This window comes from Microtus pennsylvanicus, chromosome 13 (genome assembly GCF_037038515.1).
Source record: "Microtus pennsylvanicus isolate mMicPen1 chromosome 13, mMicPen1.hap1, whole genome shotgun sequence".
Classification (NCBI taxonomy): Eukaryota; Metazoa; Chordata; class Mammalia; order Rodentia; family Cricetidae; genus Microtus; species Microtus pennsylvanicus.
The window spans coordinates 43,163,020-43,190,540 of NC_134591.1; the positions used below are offsets into that span (position 1 = coordinate 43,163,020).

At 40.8% G+C, this 27,521-nt stretch overlaps 2 protein-coding genes across 4 annotated transcripts in view; one reads left to right on the forward strand and one right to left on the reverse strand.

Moving 5' to 3' along the window:
- Tceanc2 (transcription elongation factor A N-terminal and central domain containing 2) overlaps positions 1–1,162 on the reverse strand; it is a 40,946-nt gene extending 39,784 nt beyond the window's left edge. The window contains exon 1 of one of the 3 annotated variants that reach the window (XM_075947102.1): positions 67–199. The gene's annotated coding sequence lies outside the window, so the exon portion shown is untranslated. Of the gene's footprint in view, positions 1–66; positions 218–1,030 lie in introns of those variants that run through there. The other 2 variants (XM_075947104.1, XM_075947103.1) reach the window with 2 other exon arrangements.
- Tmem59 (transmembrane protein 59) lies at positions 184–24,171 on the forward strand. Its single transcript, XM_075947101.1, has 8 exons — positions 184–703; positions 7,006–7,111; positions 9,184–9,278; positions 12,350–12,502; positions 13,676–13,757; positions 14,768–14,849; positions 18,351–18,459; positions 23,536–24,171. The coding sequence occupies exons 1-8, from the start codon at positions 515–517 to the stop codon at positions 23,689–23,691; spliced, it is 972 nt and encodes a 323-aa protein (XP_075803216.1). The 5' UTR covers positions 184–514; the 3' UTR covers positions 23,692–24,171.
- Positions 24,172–27,521: the final 3,350 nt, after the last annotated feature.

Here is a 27,521-nt window from a genome sequence, read left to right on the forward strand (position 1 = left end):
CCCTTGCCCCCAGCACTCGGAAGCTTGGAAAGGGGTTGTCGAATCACAGCTCGACGTGAGACCCACCGGAAATCTCAGCCTGCCTACATTTTAGTCTCTTGACCTCTGAGACCCTCCTAGTCCAGCCACGCTTGGGAATTAATTGGTACACTTCTTGTCGGGCCCGGTTCCACGATTGTGTGACTCCCGAGAACTACACTTCCCAGAACGCACTGCGAGGCGCGCGGCGGCAGTGGCTGCAGGAGGCGAATAACACGCCTCAGTCGGCCTCGCGGAGAAGGAGGCGGGCGCCTCTCCGTGCCCACAACCGAGAGGGTTGGCCGGGTCCTCGTGCCCGCCCAGTCCCACAGGCGGGCCAGGAGGCAGCAGCCTGGGCGGGCCTGGGAGGAGCCGAGGAACTCGCCGAGTCGGAAGCGCTGGCCGGAGGGGCGGGGAAAGGGGCTTGCCCGGAAGAAGGAGAAACCCTGAAAAGAAAACAGCAACAAGCCGAGCGGCTGTGACAGAGGCGGACAAGATGGCGGCGCCGAAGGGGAAGCTTTGGGTCCAGGCCCAGCTGGGGCTGCCGCCGCTGCTGCTGCTGACCATGGCGCTGGCCGGAGGCTCGGGGACTGCAGCGGCCGAGGCGTTTGACTCGGTCCTAGGGGACACGGCGTCCTGTCACCGGGCCTGTCAGCTGACCTACCCCTTGCACACCTACCCTAAGGTAGGTAGGGCCCATCGATACCGGGCTTCCCTCGACCCTCGCTGCCCAGCTCTCGGCTTCCCACAGCAGTGGCAGCTCGGGGACCCTGGTGAGGAACCCGCGCTTCAGCGTCTCCCCCAGCCCTCGGTGTAGCTGCAGTTTTCCTCCCGGATCCTGCCTGCACCCAGCTCCTGCTGTAATTGCCGGAAGTTTGTGCTGCAGGACTCGGCGATCGGCTGGGGGTGGGGGCCCAAAGATGAAAAAAGGGCGAGCCCTTGGGAGCCCGCGGGGCCACCGGGGAGTGCATCGCTGGCCGGGGTAGAATGGGGATGAAGGCGAGGTCCTGACCTACTAGCAGCGCGGGGGTGGGGAGGAAGGCGCGAGGGTACGCGTGCACAAGATGTTGACTTCCCGTCTTGATCGCGCGCCTTTCTGGGTCGGGAGCGCTTTGTGTTCGGGAGTCTTCCAGGCTGACAGTCGTCTGCGGTCTGAAGTGTGAAGTCAGCCTCGGGAGTTGTGAGCCGCACTGGAAGGGAGGATTTCCTTCCTGTCTGTGTTGAGTGACTGTGTGTGAGACGCTGCCGCAGGAGACTGGATGTCTTCGTGCGGCAGCAGTTAGTTATATTTCTGCCTTCAAAAGAAATATAAAGTAAAATCAACCTCGTCAATCGGTGCAGGCAATAAGGAATGCGAGGAATGGATCGAGAAATGCGACCGTCCTGGAGAAGACCTACGCTGTGCAGCTAGAGGAGGGGCCGATTCCTACCCCTGGCCCCTCCCCGCAGCCGCTGCCTAGCCTTTAATTCTGCCTCCGTGTTTTTCAGCTCCTTCTGAATTCTGTTTACTCAACATTCTAAATTGCGTGGTGACTCTCACCACCCCTTTCCCATATATAATTAGGGCATATACCCCTCCCCACCTTGCTTTGTAAACGCTTTCGCTGATGCTGGGTTTTTTTTTTTTAATCCTCGTTTTCCTTCGTCTTCTGTGTGCTTTTTGCTTAACCATTGTGGCTATCCCTCTTCGCCTCCTTTAGCTACAAAGTGGCCAGGATGACAGATCCAGTGACTTAATGTTCCATATTGACAAGTGCTTTCGGGTCTTTGATATGGAAAATTGTAAATTTTATACCTTCCAGCATTTTGTTTACCTTTCATATCTAAGGGTCATCTGTTACAATCAAAACATAAAAAAATCCACAAAATTGTAGGAGATAGGATTAGCCTTAAATTTGCTGTCAGAAATTAATAAATACTTGAGAGAACCGAAGAGCTGAGCATGGTAAAGAACACCTGTAATTGCAGACTACAGGGGCCTGAGGTAAGAGGGTCATGAGTTCAAGGCCTGCCATGGGCCAGCCTTGGGGCTGGAGAAGGATTTTGACTTTCAGACTTGAGTCAGTTAACCTCACATCGTTAAAAGGCCTCTACAAGAAAGTTCATCAGTGCTGGTCAGCCTAGAATTAGGCTGAGATTTATTCTATACTGTGTTAGTGTTTGGTTCCCTCTTTTAAGATGTTTTCCTAGCAAAATTGTAGTGTATGTCAGGATGCTGGGAGCATAAATATGTATTTGAAAGACGTGTATACCAGGAACCTCTGAATCTTTCTTGGATGTGTTTGTTGTTGTTTGTTTGTTTGTTTTGAGACAGGCTTTCCCTGTGTGGTTGGTTGTTTAGTCTCAACCTAACTGACTCAGGCTCCCCAGTGCAGCCGGGATTACAGTCGTGCGTCACCATGTCAGATGCCTTAAGTGTTGTTATAGCATTCACTACTTTCTAATAGTTGATGTGATATCAATAAGTCATGTTCACTTGTTAATGCTGGGATTTTTGTTTTTGTTTTGAGACAGGGGTTCTCTATGTAACAACCCTGGCAGTCTTGGAACTCTGTAGCTCTGTAGACCAGGCTTGCCTTGAACTCAGGTCCACCTGCCTTTCCCTCCTGAGCACTGGGATTAAAGGCAGGCTATTAATGCTGATCTTGACCAGAATTCCAAATCATTGGCCTCCTGTCTGTCCTGGACTTAAATTTACTTTGTTTTTGAGACAGGATCTCCTGCAACTCATAACAGTCCTCCTGCCTTACCCTCTGAGTTCTTGGATTATACATATATTTTGGAGTGTTTGTTTGAGACAGTGTCTTGACATAATCCAGAATGGCCTCCAACTAACTCCTTGTTCTCTTGCCTCCATCTCCTAAATGCCAAAACTGAGATCGTAGGCTTATCCACTGCACCCACCTCAAAACTGGTTCTCTCGCTGAGCAAGGAGGCACACACCTTTAATCCCAGCACTTGGGAGGTGGAGACAAGTAAATTTCTTAGTTCAAGGCTCGCCTGGTCTATAGAGTGAGTTCCAGGATAGTCAAGGCTACCCAGAAACCCTGTCTTGAAAAAACCAAGACAAAACAAACAAAAAGGGAAATAAAAAGTTAAGCTTCTTACCAGGGTCCTATAACTAAGAAGTAGTGGAGTAGAAATTGAGTCTTCAAGCTGTCTGCTGCTGCCAGTTCATAATGAAGCTGAATTACAAATACTTCTGAGTTATTGTGCATTGCAGTACAGGGGAAAAGCAGGGTGTGTTATAAAAAGGAAATGAATTCAAAATCTCTATTGCCTCTCTTGATCTGATACCGTAACTGACAGATAGGAATATCATTTTAATGACTTTATAATTATTTATTGTAAGAATATAGAGTTTGTAAGTCTATATTTTAAATTAATACGTTTTGCCCTTTGTTCTCAAAGATTCAGTTATGATGTCTGATCTCAAATGTAAGAAACATAAGACATGTTGATAACAGAACTAATTGAGTCAGTGTGGTCAGTTCTTTACAGGGTATGGGCTTCAGGACTACGCAAGACTGTAGTCCTTTCCTGGTTCCCTGTTGACTGTGTTTCCACTGATCATTTGATTTCTTAGAACTGTAGGAAACCACATGTGTGCAGAGCCAGTGTGAAGACTGAAGGTAATCTGATGCATTTAGAACAAGGCCTACCTAGCACAACCAGTGGTAGCTATTCTACATTTGTGCTTGTCACACTGGGTAGGAGAATACTTCAAACCAGGTGTGTAGCTCATGCCTCTAAGCCAGCAAGCACTTGGGAGGCTGAGGTAGGAGGATTGCTGTGACTTTTAGGCCAGCCTGGCTTCCAGGGCACTACCAATCACAAAGAGAGTAAGCCAAAATCAAGGGAGATAGGTAGCTTGATTTAGCTAAGTTAACTAAGGGTAAGAAAATGTACATGAAAGCTATTCAGGTAGCACTGTTGATAATGGCCTAAAATCACTGAGCTATAGTCATTATGATGGGAAGCACACTTTCCTTATGCTTTATATTAGAATATTACATTTTCTATAAGCTTGCTAGCCACTTGGGATACATAGAGCATGAAATATTGACCATATTTGGATTTATATTCTGTAGAATACAAAATACTTGAAATAAAAATATGACTCTTTGCTTTTTTTTTTGTTTTGGTTTTTCGAGACAGGGTTTCTCTGTGTAGCTTTGGAGCACGTCCTGGAACTAGCTCTTGTAGATCAGGCTGGCCTTGAACTCACAGAGATCCGCCTGCCTCCGCTTCCTGAGTGCTGGGATTAAAGGCGTGCGCCACCACCGCCCAGCTGACTCTTTTCTTTTTAAGAAAAGATTATTTTTATTTTATATGTTCAGGTGTTTAGCCTGCATGTCTGTCTATATACCATGTGAACACAGGGCTGGTAAATCAGAAGACGGTATGGATCCCCTGGAGTTAAAGTTACAGGCAATTGTGAGCTGCCATGTGGGTGAGCCTAGATCCTCTTGAAGAGCACCCAATGCTCCTCACCACTGAGCCATCTCCCTAGCCTACTCATTATGGGTGTTAATACATTGGGTTAACACAGCTCTTGGCACATTGTGGGTGTTTATTGACTATTATTAATGTTATATTTATCAGTGCAAGGTAATATGAATGTATAAGCCCTCCTAGTGTGCAAGATTAATGTGAGAGTATCCTCATTCACAACCAAGAGGACACTGAGAAGTCACAGAGGTTAGTAACTTCCCCAAGGTTGTACATGGTAAGAGGTACAGCTAAGCTTTCAGGGTTGATTCCCTACTAGACTTCAGCATGCCATATGGTTTTCTGATGTTGGTTCCCGGTGACTTTGGAGCTGGCTTAACAAAAGAAAGACTGTCTGAGCTGGGCATTTAGTCACATGTGAGCAATCTCAATACACAAGAGCTGAGTGAGACAGGGGATTAAGAGTTCCAGACCAGTTTATAAAATGTCATCTGGTATAGTTCATGGTAAGAGCTCTTTTTTCTTCCTGCTTCCTGTGTGCAGTATAAGGAAATGTGTGGTGCTCCAGAAACAGAATTCTTTTGCTGTTTACAAAGCCTGTAAACTGTAAATTCTGATCATATCTGAGATGTAGTTTTTAATTTAGCTATAAATGCAGCTAGAACCAAGGTCACAAAACGTGCCACCTCCAGTGCTGTGTAATAAAACTGACTTCGTGTTGGGCTTGCAGCCATCTCTTTATGTGGGTTATTGCTGCTACATGAGCTTACTAAGTCTTCTGCCGGAAAGAAATGCTCACTGCTGTAGTTCATGGTTGCTAACTGAGATGTGCATGTATCCTCGTTAGGTGCTGGCCAGTTGGTACACAGTGGTTCACACAGAAAGTTGCAAGGGCTCCTTCATATACATAGTTTGTTTAAAATACTGTATTCATCAAAGGAAAGAAAAGCTTGTTGGTCTCATTGCTTATAGTCTCATTATGCAATTACTATTTTCTAAGCATAAAGAACCATCCTGGGGGGAGCATCCTATTTTGATTTTTTTTTCACACATCTCAATGCTTGTAATTGTTATTTTCTACTTTTAAAACATTATAAAAATAGAAAACATTATGTTAATGTTACTAATATTTGTTAAGAACCTCGTGTCTCACACTCTTCGGTAAGATTAGCAGTCTCCAAGAATTGTATTTGGAGATAATAGTGTTGTCTTAGTTCTTGTTGAGAAAACTTGAGGTTTCAACAGGTAAAGTAACTTGCATTGGTTTTGTTGTTGTTGTTGTTTGTTTGTTTTTTAACCAGAAAAAAAAATTTGATTCTGGTCTAGCTGATTGCAGTAACTGTTCCTGTATGTCACCCTCTTGTTCTTGTTTGGATTCTCAGTTAAAGGCAGCCAATTAAAAAATAAGATAAAAATCTTTGGGGCTGGAGGATGGCTCAGCTGTTAAGAGCACTTTCTGCTCTTGCGACAATCCACCTTCTGTTCCCTGTAAGCATGTGGCAGCTCACAAACTTCTGTTAGCCCTGCACACACATGGTACACATATACCAACATGGGCATGCTTGTGTGCGTGCACACACACACATACACACAAATTTTTTAAAAAAATCTTTTTTAGACATATAGAAATCCTTGCATATGAATATTTGTATAAACAGATACTTCGCCTCATCTTTGTTCTGCCATCGTTTTGCCATCCTGCCTTTGTTTTGGCATTTGCTGTACGAAGCTGGTCCTGATACTTTTGCTAATAAACTGATTATACATTTGGATGTAGCTGACCATGCCAAGAGTGACCATTGGGTAATTGCTAACTCTTTTCTACCTTGTTCAGAGTTCTGATTGTTTATCATTGCTATTTCTAGTTCTAATAGAAATAGTTTTCTAAGTTGTGGCCACGGAACATGCAAAAAGGGGGGTATTTTCAGCTGTTTGACTTTTCTCATAGTATCATTTGAAAAATAAGGAGATAGGGACCGAGATGTTAGAGTGCTTGCCTAGCGTGCACAGAGTCTGGGTTCTCCTGGTACATGAAATCACAGCATCAGAAAGGTAGAGACAGGAGTATTAAAAATACAAGAGCAGGATCTGGAGAGATGGCTCAGCAATTCAGAACACTAGCTGCCTTTCCAGACATCCTGGGTTCAATTCCCAGCATCCACCTGACAGCTCACAACTGTGTGTAACTCTGGTTCCAGGGGAATCTAATGCCCTCTTGTGGCCTCCCTGGATACCACATGTAGGTGTTACCTATACTCACATCCATGCAATAAAATATTTTAAAACCAAAAGTACAAGATCATCATTTATTGGGTAGGGAGTTAGAAACTAGTCTAGTGTGTATGAGAGATCCTGTTTATAACCAAATAATTGAAATTAGGAACTAAAACCATCTTTCCCTCATCCCCTTCAGTACAAAACTTAATGTATAGTTTAAAACAAGCACTAGCTTTGCTTTCTTCTTGATCTTTTTTTTCCCAGCAGAAAGAAAAAAATTTATTTTTTGGTAATCGTCTTTGTTTTTGAACTTCCCAGGAAGAAGAGCTATATGCATGTCAGAGAGGTTGCAGGCTGTTTTCAATTTGCCAGTTTGTGGATGATGGAATTGATTTAAATCGGACCAAATTGGAATGTGAATCTGGTAAGATGCTATGCTAATGACATCATCTGTGCATGATACTGGGGCTCTCTTTGAGTTATTATGCCTTTTATGTATTTTTCCTAGAAAATGACAGACATCCTGTTTAAACTAGTCACCTACCATATTGTAATTATAAAATTAAAGTTTTAATAGATGCTGCTAAAAATGTCATGGGCTTTAATCCATCTGTGTTGAGGCAGTGTTTATTTTGTGCTATGGATAGGACTCCTTTGTTTAGCCAAGCATTCTGTTTAGACAAATGCAGAGGTAATTATCCAACTCAGAATTCACTACTACCTTTTCATGGTGGTATCGTTTACCTAAATCTGTCAGTCAGTTGACACAACTCCAGGGTTCTTACTGAATCAGGCCTTTGACTCTGAAGTGTTTAACAGAGTATTCTTTATCAGTCATGCCAGTAAAAATAATCAGAGACTCTGTCACCAGTTAACCACTATTCTTTTGGTGAAAGAGATGTGTTTGATAAAAGAAACCTATAATCAGGATACAGTGAACGTTTAACTTTGTAAAGAACTGTAATAGAATCTTGTCCATTTATTTGTGTGGTCAATGTAGCGGGACACAGCTCTCCCCTGACATGACTCTCACACTGTATTCTGCCATACTGTGACCTTATTGTTATGGCCCATTCTCCTCACTGGCCATCTTCTTATATTCGTGTTCTGCCAGCCAACTCCCAAGTAATGAGATGGAGACTTCTTATTAATTTTGAAAACTCAGTCTTTAGCTTAGACTTGTTCCTAACTAGATCTTATAACTTAAATTAGCCCATTTATATTAATCTATGTGCTATCACGTGGTATTACCTCTTTTCCATCTTGCACCTCCTGTTTTCTCTCCATGTCTCCTGGCGTCTCCCACGTACCTAGATTCCGCCTTTTCCTTTCTCTTCCCAGAATTTCCATGTATCTCTTCTGCCTAGCTAGTAGCTGTTCAGCTTTTTAGTATAGCAATCATAGCAATATACTTTCACATAGTGTACAAATATCCCACAGCATGTTCATTTTATCTAGAACCCCTGAGAAGTGTTTTACAGGTACATATGAGAGTTGAGAAGAAAAATAAAATTGCTGCAGTAGTGAAATACTACAAGAAAGAAAGGACCAATGGGGTAAAGGAAGTAATGCATCTGGTAGAGCCCATTTCAACTTTTTCTTGCCGTTTAAGCATTGAGGATAGAACCCAGGACCTAGGATATGCCAGGCCACTGTTGTGCCACTAAGCTATAGCCCAACTCTGTTTTAACCTTTACAATTCTCTATTGTAGAACATTTTCTAGTTCCATTTTCTTAGAATTTAGAGTAATAGGCTAACTGCTTTGTTCCCCCACCCCTTGTCATGTTGATATCTTTCTCAACTGAGCGCTCCCAAATATTTATACAAATAACTAACATACCTTATGTTCCTCTCTTATATTAGGTAGTGTTTTTTTCCATTTCAGTCTTTTAGAAATCCAGCTGGCCTAGTGGCACAGGTTTGTAATCCCAGTTATTTGGGGAGGCTGAGGCAAGAAGGGTCAAGACTTGTCTGAACTATAGAGTGAGTTCAGAGCCAATCTGGGCAACTTGGGAAGACCTTGTCTCACTGAGAAATATAAAAGAACTAGAGATATATAGCTTAGTAGTTGAATACTTACCTCGCCCATACAAGGCCTAGAAAAACCAGTAGTCGGGGTTAGGCCCTCAGCCCGGGTTGAGGGCTACAGCCAACAAATGATGATTTTAAACTTTGAGTAGCAACTTCAGGACACCAGACCAGTACTTCCCACTCCACAAGCTTCAGCTCTGAGGATCCCTTATGTGAATGTGTTGTATAGCCAGAACCCAGGGATGGCGTTAATAGACTTGTACATGAGATATTGGGCTTGTAGGAGAGAGATAAAGAAGTTTATTAAAATGTTTCCTGTTATTGCCAAGTTTGGCAGCTCAAGGATGAAATATTTAAGTATGTCTTTATATCTTTATACCCTTATAATATGCCAGATCCCTTTTGCAGCCTTTGTCTTTTCCACCCTTCTCCTCTTTCTAAGAATTTGCCTTTTTCTCTTTCAGCATGCACAGAAGCATATTCCCAACCTGATGAGCAATATGCTTGCCATCTTGGCTGCCAGGATCAGTTGCCATTTGCTGAATTGAGACAAGAACAAGTAAGAGACAATACTGCCTTTCCAAACTGCCTTCTTGTGTGCTTTGAGTTGTGTTACGTGACATGATTCTTGCCAGAGTGGTCTTATTTTATTGTTAGATTTTTTTTTTTTCGAGACAGGGTTTCTCTGTGGCTTTGGAGCCTGTCCTGGAATTTGCTCTGTAGACCAGGCTGGTCTCGAACTCACAGAGATCCGCCTGCCTCTGCCTCCCAAGTGCTGGGATTAAATTATTGTTAGATTTTATACTTAATTTTTGTCCATCAAAATTATGTTTGCAGATGGAAAAGTTAATGGAAATACCTCCTTTTAAAAAATACTTATTTACTTTTAAATTATGTGTATATGTGTGTCAGAGGATATATGTACATGGGTGTAGTGTTTAAAGAGGCCAGAGGCAACAGATTCCCTGAAGTTGGAGTTACAGGTGATTTGAGCCATCTGACATGGGTGCGAGGAATCTAACTCAGGTCCTCTGGAAGAGCAGTACATCCCCTTAATCACTGAGCTATATCTTCAACCCCCTGGAATACTATCTTAAAATGCTTTCCTGCTAAAAATTATGTTTGCACCCATAATCTCATTTTTTTTTCTCTCAGTCCTTGGCAAAGAGAAATTGATATTTAAGCTCCTTTTTCCATCTCCTTTGCTGCTGCCTTGAGTCAGACCAGCATCATTTATCAACTGTATTGCTCAGCTAACTTCCAGACTGTTTTTCCATTTTAACCCTTTCTAGTTTGTAGGCAGAGTGTGCTCATTCATCCCCAGACACTCAGACCCAAAATAATCACACAGAAACTGTATTAATTAAAACACTGCTTGGCCAATCACTTAGACTTATTGCTAGCTAGCTTTTATATCTTAAATTAACCCATTTCCATTATTTTATATTTTACCACAAGGCTTGTGGTTTATTGGTAAGGTTTCTGGGTATCTGTCTCCTTCTGTAGCTACATGGTATCTCCCTGACTCTGCCTACTCTCTCTATATATATCAGATTTCCCACCTGGCTATATTGTGCCCTACTATAGGCCCAAAGCAGCTTTTTTATTAAGCAATGGTAATAAAACATATTCACAGCATACAGAGGGGAATCCCACATCATTAGTTCTTCCTTTATCCTGGGCCTAGATATCTTTTTTTCTAAGCAGAAATCTTGTCATTCTTCTATCATGTAATTTAGTAGTTCCAAATTACATGTAGGGTTAAGTACAAATGGCCTATCATAGTTTAGCTCCCAAAAATCTCTATAATGTCATCTCTGAAAGTTCCTTACTCTTTATGAACTATATACAAGGAAAAAAGTTTCAATTTTTATAAAAATGTTTTTAACTAATTAATTTTTGGACAGTAATTTTTCAGTGTTGTGCGTAAGGAATATAGCCTGTTGGGTTAGAGGCTCAGAGATAGTCTGTACATTCCTGAGAGTGTGCCTCTGTTTCTGTCCTCACCATCTGCGAGAATGCGCCTCTGTGACTGTTGACTGTGTAGCCAGGGTTACTCATGCTGAAGAATTTTATACATAAACAAGGATATGTCAATGAATTTTTGTTAATATAAGCAAGTAAAGAGCTTCACTTCTTTCACCATATGACATTCCAAATGGATGTATCATGTTATCAATAGTCCATTGTTTTGGGGTTGACTTTGGTAGGCAAGATCTCATGTAGCCCAGGTTGACCTTGAACTCCTGATCCCCCTCAATTTTAGGATTACAGCTTGAGCTATCACATCCAACGAAAGCAGCCTCTTGTTTGTGAACATAAAGGTTCTTTCTAATATTTTTCTTTTATAAGTATTACATATTTTATATATTTGTGAATATATCTATAAATAAGAACATAAAACTAGAATTGCTGAAGTTTGTGAGGTTTTAATTTTGAGAAATAGAGCAAAATTGCCCTCCATGGAATTTGTACATTTTTTTTTAAAATCTGGCATGATACTTTGTGTTTCTGCTCCTGTTCCTATGTGCCTAGTGAATCTCTGACTCTGGGGAAGTGTTATTTTCTTTGTAAAATCCTAACTATCTTCACTCCTGTTTACAGTAGTCTCCCTCCTTACATACACACGCTGCCCTATGGTAGTCATTTTCCTATATAAATTGTTCTGATTAAACACAGGGGTACAATGATGATTACAAAAGATATATGTAGACGTGACATGCTTGTAACCTCAGCTTTCAGGATGCTATTCCTGGAGGATTGCAAGTGTGAGGTTAGCCTAGGCTACATAGCAATATCCCATCTCGAAATAAAAACAAAAACAGCTGGTTCTCTGATTTCTTTAAATTTGTAGCCTCAATAAATACTTGTTAAGTGAATTTGTGATAGGCTTCATAGCTATTACATGGAAAACTGGATCCTGGATACAGATCTCATTCTAAAAGCTGTTTTTTGCATTGCAGTAGCTCTTGATGACATCTCTCCTGATGTAAGATGAACCAAAGTTATCCCTAGAGCACAGCAGTCTATATCCTGAGCTTGTGCTCTGGGGTCAGTGTTGCTTAATAAGTTAAGTAGTCACAATTGGAGGTAGATTGAGATACCAGTCGGTGTTAAAATCTTGTCAGTCGCACCTGTTACATGTATTAATACCATGAAATACCCGCTCAGCATTCACTGTAAGCAAGTCCCATATTTTCTGCATATATTTTTTCCTTTGATGTTTATTAAGACATGATTTCTCCTTCTGTGGGAATATTAAGGATAAGAATGAGGTGATTTGTCCTTTCCATTCAAGTCTGTCGTTTGGTGATCCTTATTTAATGAGATCTTTAGAGTCTCCATGTTTGGGAGCTTGGCTCAATGCCTGTTATCCTGATAGATGGAGGTCAAGGGTTGTGTATAAAGGTATTTGGTGAATTTAAGTAGCCTGGAATGTTAAGCTTTACTATAGTTAACTTGCTTCAGCAACAGCGTTTAGTCCAGTGCAGATGATTATAATTGTTCATGTAATCATCTGTAACCTTTCCCAGTAAAATTTGAATCATATCCAGTATGTTGCTCTTTTTCATAAACATATTATAAATTATTTATTTTTTATTACTTAAATGTTTTTGTCTATTTGTTTAGCTCATGTCCCTGATGCCAAGAATGCATCTCCTTTTCCCTCTAACTCTGGTGAGGTCATTCTGGAGTGACGTGATGGACTCTGCACAGAGCTTCATCACCTCTTCATGGACTTTTTATCTCCAAGCTGATGATGGAAAAATCGTTATATTCCAGGTGACAACTGTGCCTCACAAATTGACCTAAATACAGCAGTAGTCAAGGAACATGTCTTACATGAGTATGTCAGCAAGAACTGTGTAATTGGTCACTTAAATATTTTTGTCAAATAGTGCTGCTTAATTGGCCTTCATGGAAACATTGAGCAGCAGGACACAATGTAATTACCTTTCCTTCTGTCTCTTGAAAGCCTGACCTCAAGCTCAGTGGTTTTTATTTGGTCTTCTTGGTTTTATAGTGACTAAATTTATTAAATGAAAAATCTAGATAGGAAGATAATCATGTACTTTGAACATAAGTAGTGGCATATTAAAAAAGACACTAAAAAAGGCATTATGACAAGATAACATTTCTAGAGAGGTAATTTTTCTTTGTCTAATAATTTCCTGTGTGATGAGATGTTGATAGGTGCTGACCTAGAAAGTTATGTTCAGTTGTCTTAGAGTACTTACTTATTGTTCCAGGATTTTAAGAATACCAATATTTGGGAATGCTTAATTCCCTAATATAAAGTTATATTGCATTTGCATATAACCTACAAACTCCCTCCCTGTGTAGTTATGGGTTATTTAACAATAAGTTTTCTTGAACTGAAATGGCTACAATATTGCTAGGTGATAATATTATTAGTGTTACTGTTGAATATCCAGTCAGTTAACTGAAGAGTGATGTACCATATGACTGCATGTTAATTCATCCGAGTTGCTTATGATACCTAACACAGTGTGAAATCTACACAAATAATTGTTATGTTGCCTTGTTTAATAACAGGGATACATCCATGCATATTCAGTACATATTTCCCCCCATGATTGGTTTAATCATAGATGTGAAATGAAGTGATATAGAGAACTGACTGTGTTATCTGAAATCTTTAAGTAATTTCACGAAGTTATATTATCCCTGCTTATTGATGAGGAAGCTGAGAATCCAGCTTCCTTAAAGTCATACTGTCAGTTACTAATATAAATAGTATTCAGCTCAAACTTGGGGCACTTTAGCTTCTAGACCCATATTGTGTTTAATGCATTTTATTTATTTTTTTGTGCTATACTTCTGTTACTTCTTTTCTATTTAAATGTTGATATTATAGATGATGTGTTCTAGAACTTGTTACTGAAAACAGCTTCTGAGGTACAGATGACTTAATTGCTTTCATTATCATTTTAGTCTAAACCAGAAATTCAGTATGCACCTCAGTTGGAGCAGGAACCTACAAACTTGAGAGAATCATCTTTAAGCAAAATGTCCTGTAAGTTTTAATCTAAATAGATGGATAAACCTCAGCTGTCAGATCTGTTGTAATTTCCCCCTCCGACTTTTCTAATGCACTGAATCTGGGAATCCATCTGGGGTTTGCAGTTCTAACAATTTCCATGTCCCGGTGATGCTGCTCGCCTGGGGACCACCTGGAGAAGTGTTCTAAACACTGTTTCAAAGCATGCCAATATGTTGAATATGAACTAGCCAAACAGTGGGGTTTTTTCCCTAAAAAATAACTGAAGAGCTGGAGAGATAGCTCAGTGGTTAAGAGCATTGCCTGCTCTTCCAAAGGTCCTGAGTTCAATTCCCAGCAACCACATGGTGGCTCACAACCATCTGTAATAAAGTCTGATGCCCTCTTCAGGCCTTCAGACAGAATATTGTATACATAGTAAATAAATAAATATTTTTAAAAAATAACACTAACTTTAAAGTATGAGTTCCCTATTTTCTTTTTATTTCTATGCTAGATGTGACTTTTAAATCATAGGAATATCAAGCATCAGATTAAAACAGAATTTATCTTTGAAAATGTACTACCTTATTTTACATATTGATGTAATTAACTTACTGATTTTTTTTTATTGAGTGGGAATGAGTAGATAATGCTAACATAGACTGTTATAATTAGAATAAAACAGAATTCTGTTACTCAAGTCCACATGTAATTAAACAGAAAACATCAGGATCAAAAACATTTGAGCCTGGAATGGTGATGCACACCTTTAATTCCAGCATTCAGAAGGCAGAGGCAGACAGATGGCTGTGAGTCTGAGGCCACTGTGGGCTACACACAACAAACAACATTTGAAAGTAAGGCAGGAAATTCATAATGTGATAGAATACCCATTTGGTTTTTGGGGTGCCAAAGGAATTTTAATGTGTAGATGTGTCAAATTATACTCACAAAAATTACCTATAGGTTGTACATATCTAGTAGAAGTCAGTGAAACTAACATTTAGGATATACATTTCATATACCTTTACTTATTATTTCAGATCTGCAGATGAGAAATTCGCAAGCACACAGAAACTACCTTGAAGATGAAGAAAGTGATGGCTTTTTAAGATGCCTATCTCTGTATGTGTTTCTTAATATATACAAAAGATAAAGCCTGGTTTATGTCAGTCATCCTGTTTCTGTTTTTTAAAAAATTTAATTAGATTTAAAAACAAATACAAATTATATATGTATATAGAAATTAATTCTAATTTTTAAATTAGAAGTATCGTAGTTAAATAGACTTTTTTTTCAACTCCCTTCCAAACTTGTATTTTTGAATGATGAGTCTGATTAGAAGGTATTGTGTGTAGTATTTTTTAAATTAACACATATTGCTGGTCAGTGGTGGCACATGCCTTTAATCCCAGCACTTGGAAGGCAGAGGCAGATGGATCTCTGTGAGTTCAAGGCCAGCTTGGTCTACAAAGTGAGTTCCAAGACAGCCAGGACTGTTTCACAGAGAAACCCTGTCTCAAAAAACAATAGCAACAACAACAACAAAAAGTGGGCCAGTGAAAGGCTCAGTGGTGAAAGGTACATGGTGTCAAGCCAAAAACCTAAGTTTGATTCCTGGGACCTATATGGTGGAAGGAGAGAACCAACTCCATAAGTTGTCTTCAGACTTCCACGCTTATACCATCACATGCATATGTTTGTTCCCCACAATTTAAAATATAATAAATTTAAAATAAGGTAAAAAATTTTAATATTTAAAATATGATAAAATTTGCATGCATAAACATTAAACGCATGTTTGCTCTCCACAATTTAAAATATGATAAAAATTTTTAAAATTGACACATACAAATATATGAAGTATGAAGTGCTATTTTGATACATGTATGCATCGTGTAATGATCAGACAGGATAATTAGCATGTGTATCACCTTAGACATTGGAAATCCTCTCGCAGTCATTTTGAAACCGTACGTTACTCTTACCTGCAGTCGCGCTGTGGTTCAGTAGGACAGAAGTCACTGTCCTCACTGTAGCTTTATCTGTAGGCCAGCCTCTTCTCTTAACCTCCTCTTCTTGCTACTTAGTAAAACCCAAACAGAACAGATAGTTTTTCACCATATGAGGGCTTTCTTGATTTGTGTTAAGAAACGTCTTTTCTAGAGAGTTAAATTAAGCTGCTCTGGGGCCTGGAGATGACTTCGTGGTAACACCAAGTGTGACAACCTAATTTCAGTCCTGGGACCCACATGATGGAACGAGAGAATCAGCACCCACAAGGTGTCCTCTCACCCCCACACACTATGTTAAAAATAAATAAAGTTCAACTTTTAAAGTATGTCTGAGTGATTAAGAATTGGATTTATATCCACTCCACATGGACAGATAAGCAGTTAGAAGAGATTGGTAAGGACTATAGACTAAGAAGAGCTAGGGTATGTCAACTCTGTGCCAGGAACTCCTAGGGAGAACAGGAAGAAAACAGGGAGGTGGGCGTGATGGCTACGTTATGCCCTCCCTCCAAGGAAGGACTGTCAGGCACTCTGAGGAGTAGAGAGGATTTTATCAAAGTGTGCCTGCTTATGCTCGTAGGAGTGCTGACTGAGCCCTCCTTCTCTCCTTACCCCACAATTTTATTTTCTACTATATTGTGTACCAAACATTTTGATTAAGTTGCAAGCCATTCTGTTTCACAGTGCATTGTTCTAGGGGATCATTTTGGTTGAGTATGACACTATAGTGAAATTTTAAAATTATATGTATATAATACATAATATTATATATATATTTATATGTATATAATATTATATATATACACACACATACACACATATTGTGTGTCAGAAGGCAAGGGGGTATTTATAGCATGTGGTAATTGGTTCCTTCTTTCCACTGTGTGGGTTCCAGGGATCAAAATCAACTCACCAGAGCTTTGCAGCAGTTATCCTTATCAACTGAGCTAACACTGGCCCTAACCTAACAATTTAAAAATAATCTTTTGAATGTCTTACTTAGAAAAAAGCAAACTTTTAACTAGAAGTTTATTCTCTACAAGTCTCTATGTATAAACACGAATTATTATATGTCCTACATTTGAATAAAAGAGTATCAGGAAGACTCCTGAATCCTGATAGATAGGGACTAGGCTGGAGAGCTTGAGCAGCAAATTATGAGGCTGGATGTAGGCAGTGGGCAGGGAGATCAGGAAGTCATGGAGATGGCTAAGTGTCTACAGGATCTGCTCTGCTTTGCTGTGGAGGCTGAGAAAAAAGATGGACTTAGAGATGAGCCCCAGCTTTCTGTCTCTGCTAGTTGCTGCAGTCCAGATATCCAATGTCTCCTCACCCAGAGCAATGAGTTCTAGTCCCAGGACAGGACTGGACCCTGCAAAGGAGAGTGAATGCTTTTTCATTAAAGTGAATTATTTAAAACAGCGTCAAAGGGGAATTACGTGCTTTCAGAAAATCTGCTTCTTTTAAAGTAAACCTAAAACTGCTTTATTTATTTGGGTATGAGTGTGTATGGCACAGCACATGTGTAGAGATCAGAAGACAGTTCTCTTTCCACCAGGTAGATTCCTGGGATCAAGCTCAGCTCCGTCTCCTACAGCTCACGTTCTTCTTTTGTTGGGAGACAATGACTAGCATGCCACTCCTTAAGGTGTTGTGAAAAGTGAATGGATCAGTGGTGATCCATAATATGGGGCCTTTGGCCGTGAATGAACAAGTGAGAATTAGGGACTGTCGCAGATCTTGAGACTCCTAAATGCCCTCCTACCTTAAGATTTTTTTAATCATAAGGAAAATATAATGGTCACTAAATGCTTTATAATCCATTTACTCTACATGTTTGAAATGTTATAGGAAAACTGATTTCTGGAAGTTTGTTGTAAATTCTTTCATAAAACAAATGATCATTTCATAATTTTCCTTAACTTTTTAGGCATATTTTCTTAAATGAATATCATTGCAATAACCTGCAAATTAAGAACCATTATGAGCCGGGCGGTGGTGGCACATGCCTTTAATCCCAGCACTCAGGAAGCAGAGGCAGGTGGATCTCTGTGAGTTTGAGGCCACTTGGGTCTACAGAACAAGTTTCCAGGAAGCCAGAGCTGTTACACAGAGAAATCTTGTCTCACCCCCCCCAAAGTAAATAAAAATGGTCTTTATAGTAATTTGAGGGGGTTACTTTTGATTTTGTTTATGTTTTTAAATAGGGTCTTACTATACTATAGGATATAAATTATACTCTAGTTTGATTGTACTAGATCTAACTATGTATCCCTGGCTGACCTGGAACTCAGAGATCTGTCTTCTTCTGCCTCTGGAGTGCTGGGATCAAAGGTGTGTGCTACCACGCTCAGCAATTTGAGATAATTTTTATATATAGTAGGAAGTCTGATTGAAATCTATCTAATTTCATCATTATTAATTATTGTAAGATTTATATAGCGAGGCTACAGAAATTTTAGAAATAGAGGAAAGAACATCAAATCATCCTAACTAGCTGTAATATTTCCTTGCGCTAATATGTTTTGTTAATAATTACAGAGCTATTGCACAGGGTTTTGTGTTCCGAGTGTGCGAAGCATGTGACTAGCTGTTGCTGTTGTTTTCGCAGTAACTCTGGGTGGATTTTAACCACGACTCTGGTCCTCTCGGTGATGGTGTTGCTCTGGATCTGTTGTGCAGCTGTTGCTACAGCTGTGGAGCAGTATGTTCCCCCTGAGGTAAGTCTAATTTTAACCCTTGGGTACTTGAAGACAGAGCCACATGAATAACCATTTTAAGTGCCTTGTTTAGCTAGAAAAACAAGACCCTGTTGATAGAATGAGAGGTTCTATGATTTTACCCAGGTGAGGTTGGCACACCTGAAAACCAAAAGTTTGTACCCCAGGCGTAGCGTCCCCACTGTGCATTGACATTTCTGTTGACTGGCTTGAGCATAGTGCCCCTCTGCTTCTCTGAAACTGAAAAGAACGCTGGCAGCACTCACTAAGCTGGGATGGAAGAGAAGACTTGTGGAGCCACTTAAAATTAGGAATCGATTGCCATGATGTTGTTTTAGAAGCTATGAAACCAGTGTTTGTTTGATTCCGAATTCCTGTGTTCTGGTACCTACCCTCAAAGAGATTATGACTTGCTTCCTTTGGTAATTAAAATTTAACTGGCCAAAGACACAATTGTTAAGGTAAAGGATGTTTGTTTGGAGAAAAAGCTGTAGTTTGCTGATTCAATTTAGTTTCCAAGAATAGCAAGCTATTTATGTAATTAAATGTGGGATAATGTCTATTGACAGAAAATCCAGCTGAAGCAAGTACGAGATCTGTGTCTAAAATGCCACAGGGAAAAGCACTGAGGGAAATGAAAATAGACTCCATAGTAAGTCATTGGCATGACATAGCAAGTCAAGGTTCCCGGAACCTAGGACAGGATGCTAACTAGCATCAACTTCGTTCTTTTAAGATTTGTAGAATATTTTTTTGTGTGTCAACCCAATGTCCAGCAATATCTATTACATGATTTTTCCCCTTGTTTGCTTTTCGAGTCAAGATCCAAGACTGGAATTACAAGCCAGCACTACTATCCCTAGCTTTTGTTTTTAGCTTTTATTTTTAATTTTAGGTATGAGGATGTTTTGTCTGTGTGTGTATATGTATACCTTGTGTGTGCAGTGCACACAGAGGCCAAAAAAGAGTTTGGATCTCCCGGAATTGGAATAGACAGTTGTGAGCCACCATGTGGATGCTGGGAATCCAACCCATGTCCTCTGGAAAAGCAACCAGTGCCTGTAACCACTGCACCATCTCTCCAGCCCCGTGCCTGGCTCACACAGCGTGTCTTATTCCATTTTATGTGTGAGCAAGTAGCCTTAGAAAGTCTAGGTGATGTTTCTGTGATTGTTTAGCTATGAAGGTATTGAGACTGGAGTGAAGTTCATGATCAATGAACTTTTTGGTTTTGCCTTCAGCTTTTTGAGACAGGGCTGTCTTGAAAATCACCACACAGAAACGCGTGGGCCTGGAGCTCACAGAGATCCACCTGCCTCTGCCTTTCGAATGCTGGGGTTAAAGGTGTGGCCACAGCCCCTGGCACTTGCTAAGTGCCAGGCACTTTTACTAAGTCAGCACACAACAGAAGGTTTCATCATGACACCTACATATGTCTATCATTAGCTTTTGTTCTCCTCTGTCCTCTCGGTGTTTGAGGTAAGATCTTACTTGGTAGTCTTTCCTTGGTTAGGATTTACTTTGTAGTCCAGGCTGCCCTTGCTCTCATAGCAAAACTCTGAGTGCTGGAATCACACCTGGTTTGGTAAAGTGAATAAGAAGAGCAAATAGTAATTGCACAAAATGTAATGGAAAGCAGACACTGTGTGCTGGGATTGTCAAATACAACTTTTAAATAAGAGGGGCAGGGCAAGGTATCTTTACCTGAACTTTGAAGAATAGGTGGTCAGATGTAGATTAGCAGAATGAAAGGTAGACAGTTTTACCCATGTATAAAAAATAAATTCACTATTGGAAGATTACTCATGAGTTGATAAATCTCAGTAGAATCTACCTATTTTTAAAATTTTTTTGCTCCATTTATGTATGTATGTATGTATTTTTGTGTGTGTGTATGTGTGCACACTAAAGTGTGTAGAGGTCAGCAGACAACTTGTGGGAATCATTTTTCTCCTTCTATCAGGTAGGCCCTGGGATTCACGCAAAGGTAGTTAGGCTTAGTAGACAGCCTGAACCCGTCTATTTATAAGTATACTGATTTCTTTTTTTTTTTTTAAGATTTATTTATTTATTGTGTACACAGTGTTCAGCCTCCATGCCTGCAGGCCAGAAGAGGACACCAGATCTCATTACAGATGGTTATGAGCCACCATGTGGTTGCTGGGAATTGAACTCAGGACCTCTGGAAGAGCAGTCAGTGCTCTTAACCTCTGAGCCTTCTCTCCAGCCCCGAGTATACTGATTTCTTACTTGGTTCCCAGATGTGTATGTTTAAATACTTATTTAATATTTGTATTTGGCAGTTTAGGAATCAAATTCAGGGCTTTGCATATTCTAGTCAAATGGTCTATCGCTGAATTATATCCCCAGACACTCAGGTTTTAGCTATCTTATTTTTCCTGGTAAAGTTGGAATTTAGTATTTTGCATAGGGTTACCTTTGCCCACTACTCCCTTTGAGCCTCTTCATGTATTCAAAATACTCATGGCAAGAAATTAATAACCTATAGTAAAAATCGTTATTGACCTCTCTCCTGTGACGTCCTAGTCCCTTCCGTCTTAATTCATTGTAGGCAGTTTCTGTGTCCTGGCTCCCAAATAACCAGAGACTTAATATTAATTATAAATGCTCAGCCAATTGCTTAGGCTTGTCTCCAGCCAGCTCTTACAACTTAGATTAGCCTATTTCTATTATCTGTGTGCTGCCCCAAGGCTCATTCACTTTCTCTACATACTCTCCATTTTGCTCACTCTTCATCTCATGGTGTCTCCTCCTGACTCCCAAGACTCTGCCCCTTCTTCCCAGTGTTCTTAGTCTGGTTCTCCTGCCTAACCATATCCTACAGGCCAGTCAGCTTCTTTATTAAACCAATGCAGTGACATATTCACAAGTGTAAAGAAACATTCCACCTTTTGTATTTGTTCTTCTTACCCTGTAAAATGAAGATACACATGGACTTTGGTCTGCCTATTCCCGAGACTAAATTGCAGTCTTTGAGTGGCATTTGCCTTGATAAATACAACACAGCATTTACTCTCTGCTCACCAAACTTAATTGCAACTCTTAAGCCCTTTCTTCTGGGTATTGTTCTAAGTGTTTTCCATGTGTTTGCTCCTTAAACCCTCACTGCAACCTTATGAGGCAGAGGCTGTTGTCATCCCTATTTTCCCCATAGGAAATGTGCAACAAATTTTTGAAACTGTTTCATTTACCAGTAAATGGTAGAACCACAATTGGCACTCTGCCTAACTCCAAAGCCATTGATCTTTTGTCTGACCTGGGGTCATAAGTCAGGCATCAGGAGCTGCTGTCCTCAGTGCCCTCTTTGACATTGGGAAAGCAGACATCTCTTGGACCAGCGCTTCATGTTTTGCCCTCCCATCCCCTCAACTGATTGGAAAGTACTTGTTGGTCTCACACAATTCCTCCCTTTCAGATAACTCTTTTGAAGATGTATTTTGTGTATGTGTAAGCCTGTGTGTGTACGTGCATGCATGCACACCTGTGTGATTTTATTTGCACCATGTATAAAGAGTCTGTGAAGTCCAGAAGAGGCCATCAGATCCCCTATAATTGGAGTACTGGTGGTTGTGAGTGGGTGTGTGGCTCCTGGGAACCGAACCCAGGTCCTATGGGGTAGCATCTCTGAACTGCTGAGTCATCTCTCCAGCCTCTCAGATGACTCGATCCTTTCTCATGACAAGATGTCAGTGCTCTGATGGCTTTTTTGGATTGTATAGTTCTGTGAGACAAATTCTCCATTTTTTTCTTAGTTCTTTGGGGGAACACCCCACTTTTCTACTTTCATTTTTTTGTTTTAGTAGCTTAATTTTTAAAAATTTTACTTACATGTATGTGTGTGCCTGCTTGTCTGTTGGGGCGTAAACGACCGGCAAATAGGATTAATCAGGCTAGCTTTAATATCAGCTTTATTAAGAGGTAGAAGGGGATAACTTACAAAACCAAGGTTCCAACGAACGGGGAGCACATCCGCAAGATTTATAATATTAGCCCAAGGGGATCCCACCCTTCAAGCAAGGTGATTGTCTGGGCTTCCCCTACACTTGTCTGTGTGTGCACCATGTGTACAGAGCGACCAGAAGACAGTATCGTATCTCCTGGTGGAGTTATGAGCTGCCTAGTCTGGGGGCTGAGATCGAACCCAAGTCTTCTGTGAGAGCTGCAATGGCTCTTAACCACTGAGCCATCTCTCCAGACCCTGCTTTATTGTATTTTATTAAAAGTAACACTATAAGGGGTTGTATATATTTATGAAGATCGTTTTACTAGTGTTAGAATGTACCATTTATAGTCTGTGCTCTTAAAGACATTTAAAGCAGAACATGTCATTTTTTTGCTTGACAAGTTAGACAGCTGCAGCGAATCATTTCCCTACTGAGCAGGAGACTTTAGGACATAGAGGACTTGGTCACTTGAGACATCCGTCAAAACTCCAGAATGAAAGCTCTTGATGTAACCATGTTAACTTCATTTAAACCAAAGCGCGTTTGCTTGGTACTTAATCATTAAACCTCTAAGGATTTAAGTTAGGATGTATGGGAAAACTTCCTTGGGTTGTCTACAGGGGTCCTAGTCTCATGCATAAAACATGCTCCCTTCTTGCCAGGTGGTGGTGGCACACACCCTTAATCCCAGCACTCAAGAGGCAGATGGATCTCTGAACTCATATCTAGCCTGGTCTGCAGAGCTGGGATAGCTAGGGCTACACAGAGAAATCCTGTCTCAAAATAAATAAATAAATAAATAAGTAAACAAACAAACCCAGCCGAAATACGTGCTCGATTCTAGAAGATACAGAAGATTTTTTCAAACCAAATATCCATAGATGAATTGTGCATGTTGCTTTTGTTTGTTTTGTTTTCTGTGTTTTAAGACTGTATCTTCCTGTGTGGCCTGGCTGTCCTGAAACTTGTAAGGAGCCTCCTTCCTCTGCCTCCCAAAGCCCTGGAGTGTGCACCACCATGAGTGCTAGGGGTGGGGTTGTTATTTGGAAAACTCAGTTGGAAAGATTCCAGAGCATCAAATTAATGATGTGTGTTGATTTTTCTTTTGCAGAAACTGAGTATCTATGGTGACTTGGAATTTATGAATGAACAAAAGCTAAGCAGATACCCAGCTTCTTCTCTTGTGATTGTTAGGTCTCAAACTGAAGACCACGAGGAAGCAGGGCCTCTGCCCACCAAGGTGAATCTTGCTCACTCAGAAATCTAAGCTTTTTTAAAGAAAGTGTCATCGACACATCAACTTCCATTCCTCATAGAGCTTTTTAAAATGGTTTCATTGGATATAGGCCTTAAGAAATCACTATGAAATGCAAATAAAGTTACCCAACTCTGTGAAGACTTTATTTGCTGTAACTTTACCTGTATTTTTCTAGTCATTTAAGACATGGACATTGGGTTGTATTTTTATTTTACTAATATCTGTAGCTATTTTGTTAGTTGCATTGGTTTTTGGTTTTCTCCTGTCTTAGCCAAATTCTATGAACTGATGATTGTCCTCCCCACCTCCTGCTATGACACTGCAGTCATCTTACTTACAAGCTGAATGCTTAGGATGTGATGCGTCTGCCTGGAAATGGCCTCCAGACCTGTACTCTGAAATTAGCAGAAAATGTTATTTAATGACACTACATTTTCAGTTGTATTGAATTGAAATCATTAAAATTTATTTGAATAATTATGTATTGAAGCATGAGTATTGCATTGACTTTCTTGTTCTTCCCTCTCACCCTTTCCCAGCCCAGAGAGTTCTGTGTATCTGCTGCTCTGTGGCAGTTGATGGCTGGCATCTGATGTGTTTTTTTGTTTGTTTGTTTTTTGTTTTTTTGTTTTTCGAGACAGGGTTTCTCTGTGGCTTTGGAGCCTGTCCTGGAACTAGCTCTTGTAGACCAGGCTGGTCTCGAACTCACAGAGATCCGCCTGCCTCTGCCTCCCGAGTGCTGGGATTAAAGGCATGCGCCACCACCACCCGGTTCTGATGTGGTTTTTAAAGTGGGGGGTGGGAGGGGCATTTGCATGCCACAGCATGTGTCCAGGAGTCAGTTCCTTCCCTGGTCGGGTTGAAACGGGTCCTCTCCTCATATGTTTCCTGTTGTACTGTGTACCCCAGGCGGGCTGGCTTGAGAGCTTCCAGCTTATTCAGCTTTTTCTTGTGAGCTCTAGGAACTCAAGTGACAAACTCAAGTTGTAGGGCCTACGAACTAGTACTTTGGTCCCCTAAATAATCTCTCCTGAGATCCCATTTGATGAGGCTTTTGCACATATTAGAGTTGAAAGAATTTTTCCAAAGGATGTTTTTGTCTTCTTTAAAGTAGCATCAAGATATTTTTAGAGGGGCTGGAGAGATGGCTCAGCGGTTAAGAGCATTGCCTGCTCTTCCAGAGGTCCTGAGTTCAATTCCCAGCAACCACATGGTGGCTCACAACCATCTGTAATAGAGGTTTGGTGCCCTCTACTGGCATGTGGTCATACATGGAGGCAGAATGTTGTATACATAATAAATAAATAAATATTAAAAAAATAAGAAAGATTTTTAGAGAAAATGACATTTTAACAGTATAAATTACTCTCTTGTGATATAAGTTAAGTATAGATTTGACTTGGTATAATCTAGTTTTATTACTCTTCCTTTCCCAACAGTGATATTTACTGTTTTTTTTAGATATTTATTTTATGTCTATAGGTGTTTTGCCTGTATATATGAACACACTTGTGTGCCTACTGCCCACAGAAGTGAGAAGAGAATATCAGATCCCTCAGGACTGGATTTACAGAGAGTTGTGAGCTGTCATATGGGTGCTAGTACTCAAACTCTGGTCCTCTTGAAGAACAGCCAATGCTCCTAACTGCTGAGCCAGCTCTCCAGCCCCTGGTAATAGAGATTTAAAACAAGGACAATATTAGATACTGTCATATACAAAATCTTTTTTTTAATTTTTTTTATTTTTTAAATATTTATTATGTATACAATATTATGTCTGTGTGTATGTCTGCAGGTCAGAAGAGGGCACCAGACCCCATTACAGATGGTTGTGAGCCACCATGTGGTTGCTGGGAATTGAACTCAGGACCTTTGGAAGAGCAGGCAATGCTCTAAACCTCTGAGCCATCTCTCCAGCCCCGTACACAAAATCTTAGTGTATGACCACTGTTCTTGATCTCAGAGCTGGGGTGGAGGCTGCAGTAATGCTGCCTTTCACTAGAGTGCTCACACTCACTCTGTGGCTGCTGAACTGTCTGTCAGGTTTCTCTAAGTCAAAAGAAAATGCAGTTGACAGCTAAGCAGGTAAGACTTTGTACTTTTAAGATAGTCTGTCTAGATTTGGAAGACAGAAGGCTATGAGCCAGGTCCTAATACATGAGCCTTTTGTGGGAACATTTCATATCTGAACCTGGGTAAGCATGGAGAGCCATGAGAGCACGTGGAAGAATCGGTGATTCTGGGAGGAAGTGGGAAAGCAAGGAAAGATACAGAGAGCAGTGTTCCTAGCAGTGGGTACGATATGCTTCAGCTGGGAGACAAGAAGTCAGGGACTAGGGCTGGAGAGATAGCTCAGAGGTTAAGAGCATTGCCTGCTCTTCCAAAGGTCCTGAGTTCAATTCCCAGCAACCATATGGTGGCTCACAACCATATGTAATGGGGTCTGGTGCCCTCTTCTGGCCTTCAGGCATACACACAGACAGAACATTGTATACATAATGAATAAATTAAAATAAAATAAAAATTAAAAAAAAAGTCAGGGACTGCAGGTTGTTCATGCGTGGCATAGCTATGAGTAATAAAAAACATCCTTAAGCCTTCATCCCGAGCATGGTGGAGAGTCATTGCAAAGGAGCTAAACCAGGGTCTCAGTGTCGAATGGTTCACAGAATGACTCGTAGACAGCTGTGTGGAGTAGCCTGGGGAATGGGAGCAAATGCAGAGGCAGCCATATCTTCGCCCCATTGTTGGTTTGTGCTGTAGACCAAACCCAAGGCCTTTCTCATATCAGGTATCAGTTCTATCACAGAGCTCCAGGCTAGCCCTTGGTCTTCTGAAGAGGTCTCACTGTATAGCTCAGTCTAGTTTTGAACCAGATCTTCCTGTCTGGCCTCTGGGTGTACACCTTATTCTATACTTATTATCAAGTGGCCTACAATCCAGTTCTCTTTACTTAGCCATTCTTCCCCTGAGTGGTGTTCGAAGTCTAGGACCCTACACCATGGTCACAATCTAAGTCAGTGATTCTTAACCTGTGGGTCAAGACCCCCTTGGAAGTCAAATATCAGATATCCTGCATATCAGATTTTTACATTACGATTCTTAATAGTAGCAAAATTACATTTACGAAGTAGCAATGAAATAATGTTATGGTTGGGGAGGGTCGCAGTATTAGGAAGAGTGAGAACCACTGCTCTAGTGGTGCCAAACAAAAGACTGAAGCACAGATCCCAGCCATAGAACTGTTGGCTGTTGAGCTGAGTCTTCGAGCCACATTTCCAGTCTGTTTTACCACTGTCTTCGGTTCCACAGCCACAGGGCAGGTTGCCCTCAGCTGCTGAGCCCCTCGGCCAGGCTTCCTGTTGCTAAGCGTCCTGTTGTCCCATTTGAGTACGATCAGCTCCAATTACCTTTTTAATCTTTCCTTGACTATTTGTTCTACATTAGCCTGGAGCTGAGGTGTGGCCTGCAATAAAGGCTGAGACACGGGGAACTGTGTTGTCTTCTGTGGAAACCTGACTTATACAGTTAGTATGGCTTTTGACATTGTATAATAGTGACTTCTGGGGCACGGTTCCTACCTTACTTGAAATTCCTAGTTATCAAAGCTATTTTCATGTGTTTCTCTGCTAAGTGCCCTGCCTGTGCTCTTAGTGACTGACTCGTTTAGAACAGGGATTTTATTTTTATTTTTTTGCAAATGCATGCATATGTGAACTTCTTGGTGTAATCCATGAGTGGGAGGCGGAGGTCAACATCAGTGTCCTCTATTGCGGTCCATCTTAGTTTTAACACAGGGTCTCACTGGAGCTGGAGCACAGCGATGTGACTAAACTGGC